Raw genomic sequence first — 19,574 nt, forward strand, 5'->3', positions numbered from 1 at the left:
TGCAATGATCAGAACGAATCTAAATTCTTGGATCTTACCCAAGATCCGACTCTTGTAAATAGGATAAGAAAGTTCCAAGTGTTCGATGATAACGAGTTTTCTGACCCAAAGTCCTCATTTAAAGTGACATCTGAGCTGAATCTGCTTCAAGGTTCTACGAAGTTCAACTTGTAGTAAACCCGCGATTGGGTGGCATGTGCCTCAATAGGATATTACAAACATTTATTATGTCAATTTATCATTAAAAAATTCAACAATATCAATAACTTATAGTTGATCGTTCACACTAAGTAAATATAAAAATAAAGTTAATCTACACTAGAGAATAAATAATCTATATTATATAAATCAACTATATTATCTCCCCACTGACATTAACAAAGTTTAAATTGTTTATCGATTAAGTAACGTACAGTGTTGTCCTTAAATGAATTTATAATGAACTTATCTTGTAACTTAGGTACGTTAAAGGGAAGAATTTTCTTTATTTCGTTTATCGTGTTGTTATATAATCGTGGTCCTACGTTAGAGATGCTATAATCGGTGATACGTAATCTGTTGAATTAATTTCAAAATACTGTGAATTTCTCCTTTCAGTTTGTCTAAGCGGTGACTTTTCAAATATACTACAGATATTTGATGGTGCTACTCCCATATAAAGCTTGTACATCAAAGTGAGACAGCTTTTAGCAATGGGATTAGGAAGAGCCAAAATTCCTATTTTGTTGAAGATGGATTTTGTGTGAGATGGCAGTTTACGTTTTTCTTTGTCGTAAAAATAGTTATGATATTCTGAATCAGTAGCGCGAATAGCTTTTTTTTAAGCAGAGAATAAAGACTGAATGGGATTTAAAGATTTAGTACCCCAAACAGTAGCGCAATAATACATGTGAGACTGAATTAAGCTATTGTATAGCATTTTTTGAGCTTTATTCGGAATGGAACTTTTAAGTTTCATCATTACGCCAGCATTTCTAGATATTTTAGTCTTAACTGTTTAATGTGCTGGCTCCAACTAAGTTTTGAGTCAATTATGACACCTAAAAATCGTTCATGTTCACTTTTCACTAGTCGCTGTCCTTCTATACTAATATTTATATCCTCTGGTGATCTGTTAGTAAATATCATTATATATTTAGTTTTGCCTACATTAAGTTTGAGGCCGTTGTTTTTAACCCATGTCTGTACAGTATTCAAAACTCTATTTGCACGCATGTGTACGTGTCGGCAGAAACGATAATGTTTGCATCATCAGCGAAGAAAATATAATGGGCTATATCGCTTACATTTGCAAGGTCGTTTATGTAAATAATGAACAATATAGGATCAAGAATGGACCCTTGAGGAACTCCATATTCCAGCCCCATTTCTTCTGAACTGCAACCGTTGACGTGAACATACTGACTCCGGTTAGTTAGATAAGACTCGAACCAGGATAAGGCCTCTTACGCCATAGTGCTCCAGCTTATGTAGCAGTATCTCGCTGTCTACTATGTCAAATGCCTTGGAAAAGTCAAGAAGCAGTAATGCTGACACTTGCTTCCTTTCTAGAGCTTTATGTAAGTTAAACTGGGCTTCAAGCAACGTTACGTCTGAATTTAATTGCAACAACAAATCAACCAACTTCCGCATGAATGACGGACTGAATTATACCGTCCCTCAAAAAGTCAATGTCGTTGGCAACACCGAATGCTAGCTCTGTAGATGCCAAACAACCAAAATTTTCGGTGCCAACATTCGAAGATATCGATTTGAAAAATCGTTGTAAATATCATATTCCCACAATTTTGTCCTTCACAGAATTAAAATCGTCAGCGAAATTCTCCATTCCAGACTACATACACAGTGTACAAAGAAAGTGGGATCAATAAAGAGAACAACTCAAGATTCCACGTTTACAGGGAATTAAAAACGTTTAAAGAAAAAAACGTTTAAAGACAAATCTAAATATTTGTCAACAGTAAGTTTATTTATGAAGGAGTAAGTTGTCAGTGGATGCGAATTTATATATTCATTTAGCCCCACCTACAGACTTTAGACGGGGAGACTTTCTCAACAAGTACCACACAGGAGACAATGTCCACCCTGACGTCCGTGCCAGGGGATTCTATCGTCCGGGACAGAACTCCTATTTCGACATAAAGTTTCTCAATCCTAATTCTGAGTCTTATCTCTCATCATCAACAGAAAAAATATACGAGAGAGCTGAGACTCAGAAGCGGAGGTTATACAACGAGAGAATATTGAATGTCGAACATGGGAGTTTCTGTCCACTGGTGTACTCTGTCACGGGTGGCAGCGGGCCAGAAGCGAGAACATTTTTTAGGTTATTGTGTGAGAAAATATCCTATAAGACGCAACAAAATTATTCAGATGTTGTAAATTTTTTAAGATGTAAATTATCATTTATTATCAGGAAGCTGGTTCTCCTGTGTATAAGAGGAACCAGATCTTCTGTCAATTCAGTTGACAAAAGTTGTGAAAACGACTTTGAGTTCGCATGCTTTGTATCAAAGCTTAGCTAATTATGAGTCCTATGGACTCAATTAATTGTTGTTTCAAATCTGGTAGATATACATTGTTGTAAATTATATTGTTATATATAACTTTAAAAAAAAAACAAATAGAATAATATATATATTATTCTATTTGTTTTCAAAAAAAAATTTATTGCTTGTTTAATTTGTTTTTTTAGTTTAATTTACGATTATTTGTATTTGAGATTCTGCGATTAAATTTATTTTGTTGATTGTAATGTTGTGACATTGCATAATTTATTGTAAATATAGTAAATATAATATATGTTTCAGAATTATGTAATGTAACGTGATAGAAATCCGAAATATTTTAAGCGGGCATATCCTGTCCAAACCCAGGATGGACGACATGAAGAATTTGTTTTAACTTTTTATGAAAAGCATCAATAGCTACAACATTCAGCAAAGGATGGGGCCTCACCCGGTTTTCTATTACAAAAATAAAAGAAGGAATTCGGAAAACTTATGCAAGGATGAGTGTTCCCAATGATTTTGTTTTTAACATCTCACCCGGAAAAACGAGATTTAAATTACCAAAGCTTTCCAGTAAAGATTTGCTTAATGACGATGATGTCGACAAACATGTTTCCAAGAACTCTAGATTCTCCATACCTGATCCTGGAACATTAATTAATAGGACGAGAAACGTTTCAATTGCTAAATGCCGAGACGGACCACTCAACCGATTCAAATCAGGAAATTTCAGAGATTATACAAAGGATTCTTATTTAATCAACATTAAAAGATTCAGCCTGTTCTGTAACGAACTGGATATTACGTCATGAAATTAACTAGCTTGAGATCTGCTCCAGTCAGATTTCTCTCTGATTTGTGACGTCATTAACGTCAGATTTCTCTCTGATTTGTGACGTCATTAACGTCAGATTTCTCTCTGATTTGTGACGTCATTAGCACTGCTGAGTTTTATTATTGATATATTTACTTTTTATCCTGCTCATGTAACCGGTTCAACGTATAATACACTTTCAACACCTTATTCTCTGCAAATTGGTTTTCTCTTTTATTAGCTTTCGCTGTAACGACAGCCCATTTGTGTCCCAATTTTCTTTGTATTTCAGTTGCAGACTGTGCTTTACTGATACACTACTGAAAACATATCCTATCCATAACTCCGGTAACAAGTCCCTAATATGAAGAACTGACCTAATATTATTAGTATAGATACCCGCGCTATATCTTGTTAATTATCAGGTGACCTTACAGTTTACCCGTTACTTTACCTGTTCTCAGTTTGTGCGAGGAATGTTCTTGCGTTGGCACTCTTCCCATCTGGCTACAGTTATCCCTCCGAGCACTTTAGCACTCAGTACCCTTACATTATCTGCTCATAAGGATTAAGGTGTAGTTGATCCACATATCTCATTAACAAGTTGTCCTTGTAACGCGTGTGACCTGAGATGTAGATGTATGTGGTCACGTATGACACGTTTTTGTATAAGGTCATAATGACATTCAGGTCCAATTACCAATTAGTGTGTACTGTGTGTCTGCAGTTAGTGTTAGATGCTGTGCTTGGTCATAACAAAAAACAGTTACAGACAGTGATTAGCTCTTTACTTCTCTTCTTACACGTTCATAAAGAGAGAGAGGAGATATTCTTTGTATTTCGTTGTGTTTGTTGGTGAACTTTGTGAATTGTGATCTCTTTGTTTCCCGAGACACTGACACGCTGTACCAGCTCAGCGGTGTCTTAGACTTGATATTAATTGTCATTGGTCATATTTATTCTTTGGCTAATATTTGAAATTTACTGATGTTGCCAGTAACTAGTGAAAGAGTCGTATCTTTGGAGCTCAGATTAACGTTTCTCTTTCTTCATGCACATTGTACAATGTACATTACATGATATTTCTAAATAATACATACTATAGTTAGAGACAAATTCAAACCTTGTCTTCACTCTTTTGGTTCCTCTAATAGGAATAAAGGGAATAAATTACTTGCAAAGGTCAGATATTGGTGGCACAGGCAGTAAAATGAACAGGTGCATAGTCGGAACCTGCAACCTGCATAGTCGACTATGCAGGTTGCAGGTTCCGAGTACTTCCGACTATGCAGGTTCATTTTACTGCCGACTATAGTCGGAACCTGCAACCTGCATAGTCGGAACCTGTATTTAACTTGCGGTTACTAGATATCTCTAGTGCTCTCTATGTCTTCTCAGTCACAACATCTTTCAATCTCATAAAAAAATGCTGACAGAAATATCTTAATTTTCTGTCAGCATTTTTATTTTCTTCATTCAAATAAAATACTATTATGTCCATTATCTGACTATATGTTATCTCGAGAGTCTAAGATCTATTTCTTTATTAAAATCAAGACTATCAAGATCAAAATGTTGAATTGTTGACGTCAAGTGACTTTCTACTCTAAGTCAACGTCCTGCTCAGGTCGCTTACGTATGAAGCCCTCATACACTGTAACCTATCTTGAGATTGCATGGTGCTTGACAGTCTAATAATCAACTATTTGATTGGAATCAAATCATATATTAGCACGTGTTCTGTGTACGTCGACCACGTGTTCTGTCTCAAATTGTAGGGCACTCAAAATGTCAAATTCGTGCTATGGTCATGTTCAAACGTAACTTTGGTTCGCAATTTTGATTGTTGGGTGCGCTTTCCTGCAAGCCTCCAAAAATCAGCCCAACCCCAAAGTCTTCTTTCTCAACTTATCTTCCATTTCAAACCAGATCGCGACGTTTCAGAATATAGTTCACATTGTGAACTTCACAATTTTCTGCGCAATCGCAAGATCTGAATTCAGGGAACCGAAAATAGTAAATCGGGGTTTTAGTAAAATAAAGTGGGGGGGGGGGACCTTATTAAAGTACATATATTAAAGTATATCCCCAGCCCTAAATCGGAGAAAACCCTACATTTTAATATACTTTTAATATGGTCAGCCCCCCCCCTCCCGGCCCCCCCCCCCCTCCCTAATAAACTATTACTCCAGTGATCTATTTCTCTGTAACCTTTACCTAGTGTAGACAAGTGCAGCTGCTTTTAACTTGTTACATGAACTTGATATGAGATGTGCTCTGATACTAACACCTGGGTGCTAGATCACCGGTAAAATAACAGTGAAAACATTAAATCACTGCACGATGATAATGGTATTGTAAGGTTTCAGTAGTCTGGTGGTCCCATATTGTGTGGTAATTGTATCTCGCTCCTCCTCTTGACACTACTGAGTTGCTGAACGATTAGATGGCACTCAGCCAGATGATTGTACAGAGATTGTATTCTTGAGGTATTCGTTCCAGCTGTTGTTTAGTTGTTAGAAGTACTCCTCAGTTCGCTCTCTCTTCCAACGTGTGCTAATGATCTAAGTATCTGTGCCCCAGCGGCCAGCAGTCAGCACGAGTATTTATACTAGTGCTGGAGCACAGATACTATTAGTACAGATTCAGTTCGCAAAACAGCCAACTTTAGCAAAAAGTGTTGAATTACATTGTTTTATTTTACCTATAGGGATTACCTAACAACACCTCAGTATTGCTGTGTTCATGATCCACGAGTGCATCATAATTATAAAGTTTACTGCCTGATTACGAGCCGGCTCCGCTTATAACTTTATCAGTTGTTACCTACCGTCCTTGTGTACAAATTCTATACATTATAATACAAGTACCTGTACAACTCTTGTCATTACAAGCTTATTAAGTTTTACCCTGATTTACTATATCTGTAGGATCGTCCGTTTTGGAGTTCACTGAAAGTTAAAACAGGCATATCATCATTGTTAAATATTTATTGACGGCGGCGTGCCAGGGTACCTACATGGTACCAATAGAGTACCTATATGGTACCTATCCTACTCCTAGCTCATTCCTTGTATTTTCACAAGTCTTCGCACGCACGCTATGTAGATTGCATATAACCGTACTATACAGTACCGTACTATACAGTACCGTACTATACAGATACCCCAACTTGTATAGGGTACACCCTTACACATACCGTATACCGGATACCCCCGTACCTCTAACCAGCGTTCACCACGTACACACCAATATAATGTACACTCTGCATAATGTACATTATACATTATACACTCCCATTCTCGTCTCATCGTAACGGGGACTGCTCCTGTTATTCTGTACTCCAGGAAGCAGCTCTGGATTGAGTAACACTAACTGGACGTTAAGTTGTTATATATTAGCATATGTTGTGTATCTCATGTCTCTTACCGTACTGGCGAGTATTATTGTTGCTTTATCTTATAACTTGTTTGTGTTCGTTATTGCTTTATTAGCGTAATAAACGAGTAGTTTGAGGTACTGTCTTTTATTGGTGTATATTATTGTTAGGTGATAGGTCACATCGTGTAACATTTTTCTGTAATGTGACAATTCTCTCTACACTAAATAGTTGAGTTCATCATTTTATTACATGTTTAAATTTCCCGGGAAATAGTCAGTTAATCACGCCTGTAACTGTGTAATCCCTCTGCTTATCACACAGGATAGTGTGATGACGTCACACTCGTCACAGTTCCCAGATCATACCGTGTAATTGTCACATGATCGTCGCATACTTTTCTCACAATTCTTTATTCTCTCGTGTTTAGCCAAGGTTTTATACCTTCATTTTCTCACAATTCTTTATTCTCTCGTGTTTAGCCAAGGTTTTATGTTTGTCAAGCGTTAAATTTTGATGCGTTAAAGATTGATTTAATGTGTATTATCGTGTAAAACATTTCTTCGTGTTGTCCCTATTTCTCAAGTTTATAGTTTACACCGTGTATACACGCTATAAAACTGTAAATTACTATATATTGCCGTCACATACAGTAAACAATGTACACTCTAAAGTTACCATTTAGTGTGCACTGCGTGATGTAGATACAAAGCACCTAGGTATTTGACGTATAATTCAAATGAACTTTCACGTTCGTCTACCATATAACTCTCTAGTCTCTATGTGCCATGTATAATGTATATACAATATACATTTTAAACATGGCACAGTTCAGGGGATTTTACTTATTGTATTGCAGTTGTATGTTCATGTTTTGCTTTATACATTGTACATTTCGTGTATTTGTTGTTAACTTTTATTCAATTATCAACTTCGCTAATATAATCTCAATCTGCGCTTCATATATTGTTACTGAGTGTGGTTGTGCGCACGAAATTGATCTGTTGATTTTAATGTAGGGCCTGTCGTTATATCATGGATCAAATTAGTTCCACCGAGTTCTGGTAATGCTTATCATTGTTAATGTCGACTTGATTGTACTCGATCCTGTCATCTTTTACCCACTTCACAAAATAAGTGTATTATCGGTTTAATGCGAGCGAAATGAGTGCAATTTGAATGCAGATCAGGTGCTCATATTTTATCATGGTTTTATTGAGCGTGGTAGTGCACGTGGTAGTGCACGTGGTAGTGCACGTGGGACGCATAAGAAGCATAAAGTGGGCGAAAATTGCACTTTATTGGGGCAAATTGAGCGTATGTTTTTCATGTTGTTAATATTCATGTTATCCCCACTGAATGTTGTTAAATTTTTATGCAACGGAGAAAAGGTTTTAAATTTGTCGTTCATCATGAGACAATAGAAGATAAGAAAACCGCTTACTCAAGTAGATATTTCGCAATATTACCAATTGTTTGTAGACTTATTTTCTTTCCAAAATTGTAAAAATCTTTCGCAGAATATGATGTCATTAAAAAACTCTGTATTGTCTTGCTCATTACAATTGCACGTTAAAAAACAGAAGTTTAAAGGTTCAGTTTTGTTTTTAACTTTTAACTTTATTCATCTTTTGTTCAAATGTGGCATTATCTTTGCTTTTGCGGACGCGATACATTTTCTCACTTAGTCGAAATGCTGCCATTTAACGTCTATCTCTAGTTTGATCCCAAGAAATCGAAATTCTTGAGAAGAGAATGGTCCGATATAGTAAGCAATTACAATGGACAGAAGCCGGAATTAGGCTGACCTGGCTTTAATTAAGTACTTTCGTCTAGAATACCACGTGTTTAGCTGTTCTTCGAGGTATATATAATTCTATACGATATAGATATCTATTATCTACCGAGTTCACTATCCACAATGAACTGCTACCATAGCAACACGGAAATAAGTCTGATGTGCCAGTTACATACTTATAGACCTAGACAGCTACAGCTATAAACGGCATCTAGGCAGGAGTTTTTAATAGTCCCGTCAGTCCTGACAATCGGACACGATTCGCTTGCCTTTGATCTGACCTCGGAGTGATCACTGATGGGTTGCTACTTACCGGACAAATCAAAATCTCACATCAGCTTACTGGGTAGGTAAAGATCCTCCAGTCACAGCCGGACAGGTGGTCCTCCTTATAAAGCTACACGGAATTAACTCACTACTTATTATATTTATACTGATAGTGATATCGTTTAGATGAGCTACCTGCAATTTGTAACCGGTTATTGCGGTAACCAGCATAGTCGCGACTCTGCAACTCTGTGCCGAGTTGTCTCCAGTTTGGAGAGAGAGTGAGAGAGAGAGAGAGAGAGAGAGAGAGAGAGAGAGAGAGAGAGAGAGAGAGAGAGAGAGAGAGAGAGAGAGAGAGAGAGAGAGAGAGAGAGTGAGAGAGAGAGAGAGAGAGAGAGAGAGAGAGAGAGAGAGAGAGAGAGAGAGAGAGAGAGAGAGAGAGAGAGAGAGAGAGAGAGAGAGAGAGAGAGAGAGAGAGAGAGAGAGAGAGAGAGAGAGAGAGAGAGAGAGAGAGAGAGAGAGAGAGAGAGATTAGGATAATGACAATCTTTTCCTGCCAGTCTATTTGAGCCTAGTTTACTGAGATGAGTTTCCTGCTTTTCTAGCATTAGTGGTGACTGATAGTCCATTATCATGTTGATTATCATGTTCATTGTTCATTATCATGTTCATTATCATCTTTGACTTGGCCAATTTGCGCTGAATTAGTTAGTTCAGCTTCGTTGGTGGTTAAGTGATTTCATGAAACCAATTAATATTGAGTTAATCTTTCTGCGTTTTTGAAGCGCATCGCAGTCGTGACTATAAAATATAATTTGAATAGTTAGGTGTGGTACTATGACGCGAGGTGGGTCTCGACAAATGATTTTTTTAAATGGCTGATTTTAATTTCAGTAGCCCTACTATTTCTTGTGCTTTGTGCAACTTTTGCACTATTTCATAGCGCTCTACAACTTTAAGTCAAGACTAAGTACAGAAACTTCTTCCAGCTGACGTCTTCTTGACGATTATTTAGATAAGTTTTATTATATTGAGAACACAAATGGCCGGTCTTCCAACTGTACGGTATTTTGATATTATGCTTGCTTTAATTTGTTTCATTCATTTGAATCACATTGTCCCAATTATCATGATGAGCTTGTTTCAAGTCCTTTGTCTCCCAAGTTCCACTTGTTGAAGGGACACAATTGAGCTGAACGGGAGCGTGAGAAATGTATTTCATTCTAAATAAGCCCAGCTGAATTGCACAATTGATCAAATGGTTACGTTACGCCGCTCACCGCTGCTTTAATAATTTAACAAAATTATTTGTTGCATAATCAAAGCTGTCGACAATATTGAAGGGTGCCCCCTCTCCGTCATTGAATAATGCACAATTTTTAAATTTATAGTTCTCTAGTCCATCTATTCGGCGTTAAACTGCACAGCGATCAATAAATGTATGTTATTATAAAGCATACTGAGATTATTGTCATGCATCTCAAAGTCTTGGTTATAAAGTAATCCTAGTATTAGCTGGCTGCCAAATTGTACACCCTTATCCTCCTCGTGGATCATCTCTCGGCATTGTCCTATAATCTTCATTAGCAGCTATCATGTTCTTAAAATGTAATCTGATATTTTGCTATGATGTTTGTTTACGTCTCTTGTCTTCAAATTGAAGGCTCTTTTACTATTTTGTAGTTAAAGAATTTACATTTATAGCGAATTCGATTTTGTTTTACGAGTTCATTTCGTCCGCTGGCTGGCGAATCCTTGTAATAGTCGTGAAATCTGGAGTCTAATTTGACCATGCAGCAGCTGCGGGGGGATCTATACATGATCAACATGTACATGCAGTGTACACTGTACACACGCGTATACATGCAAATCAATAAATATGAGGTGGGTCGGAGCTTGTCCAACTTACACGTACTACACAGTCGACAAGCAGCAACATGTGACAATATGGCGGCCCTACCGATTGTTTACTTTTCACTTTTGTCAGCTATAAGTTGCTAAGTATAAGCTATGACTCAGTTTCTGTGCCTGTTGTAGTCGTGCTCAATTGAGGGCTGTTAGTGTAAAAACGTTTGAATGTTTCCATCATGAATAACATCATGAGACAGTACTAATAACATGTGTTTAGCCTGGGATAACTTTGTAATATCTTCTGTAATCTGTTTTGGTTGACCATGTGTGATAACTGGGATAACTTTGTAATATCTTCTGTAATCTGTTTTGGTTGACCTGGTGAACTATAGTCCGCCAGTTCAACAGATGATTGACATAAACTGTGTTTATTGCAATAGTTCTAGATCATGTGTTTGTCCATAGACAATAAAAGAAAATGGAGAGAAATGCCAATTTGAGTAAAATGAACATACCAAGTTTCACTTTGAAGCGCCTAAAAGTAAATCTAAATTTGTTGGAAGATGGAAGTCAGATTAAAGTAGGCTTTGGTTCACAATTGGTGTGCAAGTGTATAGTAGATTTGTGTATAGTAGATTTGTGTATAGTAGATTTATGTATAGTAGATTTGTGTACAGTAGATTTCGGAGCTATTGGGCAAAGCCATTAATACTGATTACTGTTCAAGTACTCTAACATTGTCCATTTTAACAATTCCGATTTTTCTTACTTAAAATACGAGATATTTCGAGATATTATTCAGACGGGGAATCAAATTAAGTAAGTTTATTAATAGCAATGGAATGAGGTCATGGGCTGTTGTTCGGAGAGTTCCTGCGTCCTAATTGGTTCTACGGAATCTCCAAAGCTTTTCTGATTAGGTGGCTGCTCGTTTACGTGACGGTCCTCATATCGAGGTAGATTTAGAGGGAGTTTTCATCAGCCAATAAGTATACAAGTATTGAGGAATTTGATCACGTGACTTCCAAAATATCAAATTGAGAGAGCTAACTGTGACCTCAACGTCAGACCTCTACTTTTATCATCTGTGTTTAGTTAGTTTTTTATCAGATTTTTCTCCAGTATTGAAATGAAGATTGTTTATTTACTTCTTTATCATCGAAGCAGTGGCGTAACGTTACATTTGGCACTTGGCGTCCCTCGTCGAAATGTTCTGGCGCACCTACAAATATTTTGTATGTCCTAAAATAAAAAATAAGAAAAGGTGAGACCTTTCGTAAAAAAGTCCTAAAATTCGGGAGGGGGGAAGCCCCCCCCCCCCCCCCCTTTGATCTCCCCCTGCAGGCCCTTTGTAACGTCACTGCACCGAAGTTGTGTGCCTCCATACAACCTACATACCATTGTGGCAGATAGATAAATCAAATTAATAAGGAAAAGCATGAATAACATTCCAGCTTTGTATATTCATAATCCATAATCTGATGAACAATTCTTATTCATCATTGTTATTAGATTATAGGATTATAATTATTACTTAAGATTTTTGATTTTGTGATTTTATGCGTCCTCTTTTCTGTATTTGTAAAGTATATCACACAGTGGGTTCCGTTGTCACTTAGTCTGACGAATTCGCCTAAAAGTAAAACTTCCCGTTCAATTTCCGATCATATTCGTCCATGCTTTTGGTGTTAAATTTTTCTAGGAAGCCATATTGATTAGGGTCGGAAAGTACAGAAAGATCATGAAATCTGTATAGTGTGTACGTGTACTGGATATGTGCGTGTGTGTAGTTCCCCATTTCTGCACTTGTATTTTAGTATCTGTTGTTTAACCTTATTTTGTAATTTTTCAGCGAAAGTATGATTTATTGTATAACACTCGTTATTGCTGCGTCAAAATCAACTCTTCACACATACCGTATATTTCTATCACAACATTTTGAGCTCCCCCTCATTTAACGTTGCCATAACAACACTGTGCCAGTTAGAGTTAATCTAGCAGCAAGAGGCGAGCTATTTTAGTAATAACTTCATTGTTGGTTGACTTGTAAATGTGTACAACAACAGCTGGTCTCATGCAAGTTGTCTGTAACAATTATTTGGATAGGTCTTTTGTTCTGGCACTAAAAATATCCACCACTAGGCTACCATAAGTATACTGCATGTAGACTGTAATTTATAGCCAGACTAGTAATAGCCAGGGTGGTAGCACCTAGTATTACTAGTCTAGAAAGGCAACATCGGCCTACCTGGGTATAACCACCTTGGTAATACCAGGGTATTACTATATAATTATATAGTCTAGAACAAACACGCTTACCATGGTAATACCCTGCCTCTTTGTGCATTCAAATTAGAGCATGCAGAGTGATACGTTGAAAGTGATTGTTACACCCTTAGTTTCTTGCACGCGGTTATCACGTGGGGTGGTAGGCTGGTAACATATAACTAGTCTAGAAAGAGAGAGGTACTAGCAGCAGGCTGGTAACATATAACTAGTCTAGAAAGAGAGAGGTACTAGCAGCAGGCTGGTAACATATAACTAGTCTAGAAAGAGAGAGGTACTAGCAGCAGGCTGGTAACATATAACTAGTCTAGAAAGAGAGAGGGGGGGGGGGGGGCCAATGGCATAAATGGAGAAAATGGAGAATTACTCATAGGTTTTTCCATTTTCTCCATAGAAATAGTCTCCATTTTATGCCATTTTATGCCATTTTATGCCATTTTATGCCATTGAAAACCTGAAAAATTTAGAATTTCGAGGAAAATTATTTCAAAAAAAGATATTTTCGGCCAATAATGAACAGGGTAACATGAAACATGGAGAAAAGTGGTTTTTAGAAAAACTTTGAAAAATTTTGAAAAATGTTGACTTAGAAAATGTTCGGTCCGAGTCATTTTCGATACGTACCTCCCGTATCGAGAGCTCCCGATTCCGAGCTCGTGTTGCAAAGGGGAGGCCTGCCTTCCGAGATCGCATTACCTCGAGTCCAAAATTGTGTATCGAGGGGAAGGTGTGGACTTCGAAAAACCGAAAAAATATTTTCGGCAAATAATGAACAGGGTAGCATGAAACGTGGAGAAAAGCGGTTTTCAGAAATTTGAAAAATTTTCAGAAATTTGAAAAATTTCGGCTTATAATGAACAAGGTAGCATGAAACGTGGAGAAAAGTGTTTTTCAGAAAAACTTTTAAAAATTTTGACTTAGAAAATTACCCCTCGGGTACACAATTTTGGACTCGAGGCTCCCCCCTGGTAATGCGATCTCGGAAGGCAGGCCTCCCCTTTGCAACACGAGCTCGGAATCGGGAGCTCTCGATACGAGAGGTACGTATCGAGAATGACTCGGGCCAAAAATTTTCTAAGTCAAAATTTTTCAAAGTTTTTTCTAAAAACCACTTTTCTCCACGTTTCATGCTACCCTCTTCATTATTAGCCGAAAATATTTTTTGGTTTTTCGGTTTATCGAAGTCTACACCTACCCCTCGATACACAAATTTGGACTCGAGGCTTCCCCCTGGTAATGCGATCTCGGAAGGCAGGCCTTCCCCTCAGTGCGAGCTTGTTTCGACTTTCGAGGATGTAGGTCTCACTTCTCAGTGCCTATTACTCCCCTATTACTCACTCCTGCTGTAGCCTGTAGAAATAACTTTACACTAGGCTTGAGTAATTATGAGTTTGCCTGAAGTGTGCCTCTACTAACCTAGTATAAACATCTAGTAGCCTACTATGAGCTTTCATAAGCTTGTTACGCCCCTAGTAAGCGTAAATAAACATGTTAGGATGTCCAATTTAGGTGTTAAATGGTGTTAAAGATGAAATTTCGAAGACAAAATTCATGGCATAAAATGGAGAAAATGGAGAATTACTCATGGGTTTTTCCATTTTCTCCATAGAAAAAGTCTCCATTTTATGCCATTTTATGCCATTGGACCCCCCCCCCCCCCCCCCCCCCGAGAGAGGTACTAGCAGCAGGCTGGTAACATATAACTAGTCTAGAAAGAGAGAGGTACTAGCAGCAGGCTGGTAACATATAACTAGTCTAGCAAGAGAGAGGTACTAGCAGCAGGCTGGTAACATATAACTAGTCTAGAAAGAGAGAGGTACTAGCAGCAGGCTGGTAACATATAACTAGTCTAGAAAGAGAGAGGTACTAGCAGCAGGCTGGTAACATATAACTAGTCTAGAAAGAGAGAGGTACTAGCAGCAGGCTGGTAACATATAACTAGTCTAGAAAGAGAGAGGTACTAGCAGCAGGCTGGTAACATATAACTAGTCTAGCAAGAGAGAGGTACTAGCAGCAGGCTGGTAACATATAACTAGTCTAGAAAGAGAGAGGTACTAGCAGCAGGCTGGTAACATATAACTAGTCTAGAAAGAGAGAGGTACTAGCAGCAGGCTGGTAACATATAACTAGTCTAGAAAGAGAGAGGTACTAGCAGCAGGCTGGTAACATATAACTAGTCTAGAAAGAGAGAGGTACTAGCAGCAGGCTGGTAACATATAACTAGTCTAGAAAGAGAGAGGTACTAGCAGCAGGCTGGTAACATATAACTAGTCTAGAAAGAGAGAGGTACTAGCAGCAGGCTGGTAACATATAACTAGTCTAGAAAGAGAGAGGTACTAGCAGCAGGCTGGTAACATATAACTAGTCTAGAAAGAGAGAGGTACTAACAGCAGGCTGGTAACATATAACTAGTCTAGAAAGAGAGAGGTACTAGCAGGCAGCAGCAGGCTGGTAACATATAACTAGTCTAGAAAGAGAGAGGTACTAGCAGCAGGCTGGTAACATATAACTAGTCTAGAAAGAGAGAGGTACTAGCAGCAGGCTGGTAACATATAACTAGTCTAGAAAGAGAGAGGTACTAGCAGCAGGCTGGTAACATATAACTAGTCTAGAAAGAGAGAGGTACTAGCAGCAGGCTGGTAACATATAACTAGTCTAGAAAGAGAGAGAGAGGTACTAGCAGCAGGCTGGTAACATATAACTAGTCTAGAAAGAGAGAGGTACTAGCAGCAGGCTGGTAACATATAACTAGTCTAGAAAGAGAGAGAGGTACTAGCAGCAGGCTGGTAACATATAACTAGTCTAGAAAGAGAGAGGTACTAACAGCAGGCTGGTAACATATAACTAGTCTAGAAAGAGAGAGGTACTAACAGCAGGCTGGTAACATATAACTAGTCTAGAAAGAGAGAGGTACTAGCAGCAGGCTGGTAACATATAACTAGTCTAGAAAGAGAGAGGTACTAGCTCCTTACCGTGGTATTATGAGGTGGATACTCATTGTAATACCCTTGTACTATCAGTTTAGAAATAAACGGAGCATCCGATTACCACCCTGGTAATAACCCGTACTATTGCCAGTCTAGTCGTCTAGAATGGGTATACATTATACATTATACAAGTTGTCTGCTTGAACCTGGAGGCCGTGGAGGGCGTTCTTAAAGTTGGCTCCTTTATAATGTACGTTGTTTGTACGGACAACAGACTTATTTTTGGCTGTGGTTTTCGTCTGATATCTTATTAGATTACGAATCCATGCTTTGTGCATACTATAGCTACTAATAAAGGGTGTTCTTGTACAGTAAAATTGAGTCTTGCATCTGGATCTTGTTAAATAAGGAATATGTTGTTGTACTCTGTAGCTGTGTGTTTTATTGCCGTATTTTATGATCAGCGAAGTTATTCAATCGACGTATTTTTCAAAATGGTTAGCATGATTCAATCTTTAGGTTGTGGGATGGGAAAGAAGAAAATAGGGTACTGGTTAAAGGAGGGAAAAGCTAAACGAATAGAAATCTCCAAAATAGAAGAAATCCTAGCTCGGAAATATGATTGCGGTAAGACTTTTGTTGCATTTCATTTGATACCATTAGTCAAGCCATCCTATCTCACACAATACTCTCTAATCTGCCGACTTTAAACAGCTATGTAATATGTATCATCACCCCAGAATCACATACACCCAGAACCTCTCATATTAGCCCCCACTCCATCTTCACACTCTTCCCACCAGTAACCCTCCCTACCCCACAGATTTGGTTCCAATGGACGGCGAGCAGGACAACCTGCCCCGAGTTGACGCCATGTTTCACAAAATGAGCGACCTGATATTTGACGCTAGGCAAGGGAAGAGGGCGGCAATCGACCAGCTCGAGAAGTTCATGGTAAGCAGTCGAGCCGAATTGTTTGTGCTACGGGGTCAAGACTACAAAACCTAATTTTGACTATAACCGTTTTCCCAGAAATATTTCAAAGCTCACGAAGGACTACCAGTTTTTGACCCGCTCCCGAACATAGAAACCTTGCTAGACAGAGTGCTGATGATGGAGGCAGTTCAGAAGTGCAGCAACACTTGTCCAATAGGTGGGTGGAACTTGATCACGTGATCCATCACAAGTTTATTGATTTATTTTGTAGTTGGTTTCGACACGATCTAAAATTATTTGAATTCAGTTGTGCTCTTATATTTCTGAAACTTCTGAACCTTACTATGTAAGTCCAAGTTAATTTAAGCTTTTTGCTGTATTTAATGTAACAAACTTCAAATTATTTCAGATACAAAGTTCTATAGTTGTGGATATCACCTTGTAGAATCAGAAGATCCTATCAGTATTAATAAAGCTCTGGTAGCGAAGAACTTTCAGTTTCCCGTCATTTGCAAGTCCAGGATAGCTCAAGGAGCTCTAGGGCATGATATGAGTATTATTTTTAGTGAAGGAGGGCTAAAACAAGTGAAACCGAGCAACGTTATAGTCCCTTTTATTGACCATGATGCGGGTAAGTTCACATAATTTTGCCTCAATGCAATTATTTGTTCGCTTTTGTGCTACATATGATATTATGTAGTGCACGGGACTGTCTCTTTGATCTGTTAAGGGTGATTCAGAATGTCAAATTGCAGATTATCTGAAGTGCCAAAACACGTCATCTTTCAGTTTTATACAAAGTTTTTGTGTGCGGAGACAAGTTCCACGTGGTGACGAGACCCTCCATCACTCTTAACAAGCTACTCAGCAACAACTCCCAGATAAACGTTTACAATTTCCACAGTGATAACGTTTCTAAGGTTACTTCTGACTCATCTCGGGTTCAAGAGGTTCGTTGATGATGGTCAAATTTTATCCTTTGACTTAATTTATTCAATCATTGAAATTTATTTAGTAGCTTTTGTAATTTTTTAAATCGCTGTGCTGTAACTGTAACTGGATAAATCCCATTTGTCGTTTAAAGTGGGCGTCCTTCGCTACATAGAATAAATAAATTAACTTTATAACTTATTCACAGTACTCACAGGATTTATGTAAAACATACGATTTGTCACCGCTGAGCGAGAAACACATGGCGTTGATACCCGAGTGGGTGAAAATAATGCGATCTGTTCTTGTAAGTTTGATTAAAATTAAAATTGTCAAAACTTTCACGTTATTCGAGTTTATTTGCTACTGTTTATTTATTCGTATGTTATGCCCAATCCAATAGCTTTTCTCTGCATTTGGTATGTCAAGCATGACATTTGAGTTTGACATAAACCTTATTTTCAGAATCTATCATTATTTGGATTTGACGTAATACTGGAAAGTGCCTCAAAAAAACCTGTAATCATCGACATTAATTACTTCCCTGGATATGATGGCTTCGAAAACTTTCACGAGATCTTATCAGACATGCTTTATCAAGCAGCAATATCTTAGTGTATCAACTAAAACAGCAGAAACTATCAATATGATATCTATATAAATATAATAGAATTGTTTGAATTATATTTAAATGTCGGAGCTTTTTTACACCATTTTTGGTACTGGGTCTAATAATGATTTTAAAGATAAATTATGTATAACAATTTTGGGTTGATTATTTTTCAAAAGTTGCAGATAAATTTTTGAATCAGTTGATTTCATTTGATATGAGTTGTGTTAATCAGTAAAAGAGCAAATCGCTGCATAACTTTTTTACCTTTACGTTAAGCTTTTGAATGGCGATGATTTGTATTGTGAAATGTGAATTGTAAAAATGAGGTTGATTTTAATTGCGGGTACCGTTAATTGTTAAAAAATACAGTTTTAAGAGGTTGTTTGCAAAGCCAAAATCTTGACAGACCTAATATATTGTTTTAACAGTATCATGAATTCCTGTGTCGGATAAAGAGTTTTACGTACACTGGGTAAAACTTAACGTTAAGTCTGCTAAATATAAATCAACTTTTCCGATGCTCAGTTGCAGTGAATTTTCGCTTTTAAAAATTTAGGCCTCAGAATTTAAATTTAATGTGTTTTGAAAGTTTAGTTGTGGTATTAGTGGTTTACGTAATGTTTGTTTCAAGTTATTAGTTATGCAAACTTTGAACTTTGCAGCTTTAACCATTAACGTTCTAAATACATTTCAAGTTCAGTGTGATAATGTTATTGAATGAAAATGATATTGAATCATTTTTCTTTCGGTTAAATACTGATATATTATCATTAAATGACTTTGTAGATGGCTTAATTTAATAGTAATACACGTGTTTTACGGAAAACTTATTAATCTTCTGCATTTTGCGCGACATTGACGTGATCTAGCATTTAATTAAGGGATGATGATTAATCACTCTGGCTACACTCGACTGTCACGTAACATAATAGCCTGGGGTCCCCAGGTACAAGTTGTCATACGTTGTAGACCTGCCGCGCACGCGTGACATGCAGATACAACAATAAGGGTCACGACGTGATACAAGTTACTGAGCCGCGCTCAGCCTGTCATTCCGCCGAACCTCTATATGTTAATATTGAACATAATAGCCTGAGGTCCCCAGATAAGATACAAGGTACGTACAAGGTATAACCCACCCTCCGTAATCGAAATCAGTTTTACACATACAGTATAGCTTGTATCACGTCGTGACCCCCATTGTCGTTTAACCTGTATCGTGACGACGATACATTATATACAGCCGCGCGCAATCGTGCGCGG

General features: G+C 37.7%; 2 protein-coding genes across 10 annotated transcripts in view; one reads left to right on the forward strand and one right to left on the reverse strand.

Annotated features, from left to right (window-relative positions):
• LOC134818437 (bromodomain testis-specific protein-like) overlaps positions 1-17,174 on the reverse strand; it is an 80,996-nt gene extending 63,822 nt beyond the window's left edge. For all 8 annotated transcript variants that reach the window (XM_063827991.1, XM_063827990.1, XM_063827987.1 and 5 more), the window contains exon 1: positions 17,163-17,174. The gene's annotated coding sequence lies outside the window, so the exon portion shown is untranslated. The remainder of the gene's footprint in view (positions 1-17,162) is intronic.
• LOC134818450 (inositol-tetrakisphosphate 1-kinase-like) lies at positions 11,510-19,134 on the forward strand. Of its 2 annotated transcripts, none has more exons than XM_063828016.1 (8): positions 11,510-11,575; positions 16,352-16,459; positions 16,656-16,786; positions 16,865-16,985; positions 17,178-17,399; positions 17,558-17,718; positions 17,907-18,005; positions 18,164-19,134. In XM_063828016.1, the coding sequence occupies exons 2-8, from the start codon at positions 16,360-16,362 to the stop codon at positions 18,311-18,313; spliced, it is 984 nt and encodes a 327-aa protein (XP_063684086.1). In that variant the 5' UTR covers positions 11,510-11,575; positions 16,352-16,359; the 3' UTR covers positions 18,314-19,134. The 2 variants fall into 2 exon arrangements, with proteins under 2 accessions (XP_063684086.1, XP_063684087.1); XM_063828017.1 differs by having other exon boundaries at positions 11,514-11,575; positions 17,916-18,005; positions 18,164-19,133.
• Positions 19,135-19,574: the final 440 nt, after the last annotated feature.

This window comes from Bolinopsis microptera, chromosome 7 (assembly GCF_026151205.1).
Source record: "Bolinopsis microptera isolate Bmic1 chromosome 7, MBARI_Bmic_1.0, whole genome shotgun sequence".
Taxonomy (NCBI): Eukaryota; Metazoa; Ctenophora; class Tentaculata; order Lobata; family Bolinopsidae; genus Bolinopsis; species Bolinopsis microptera.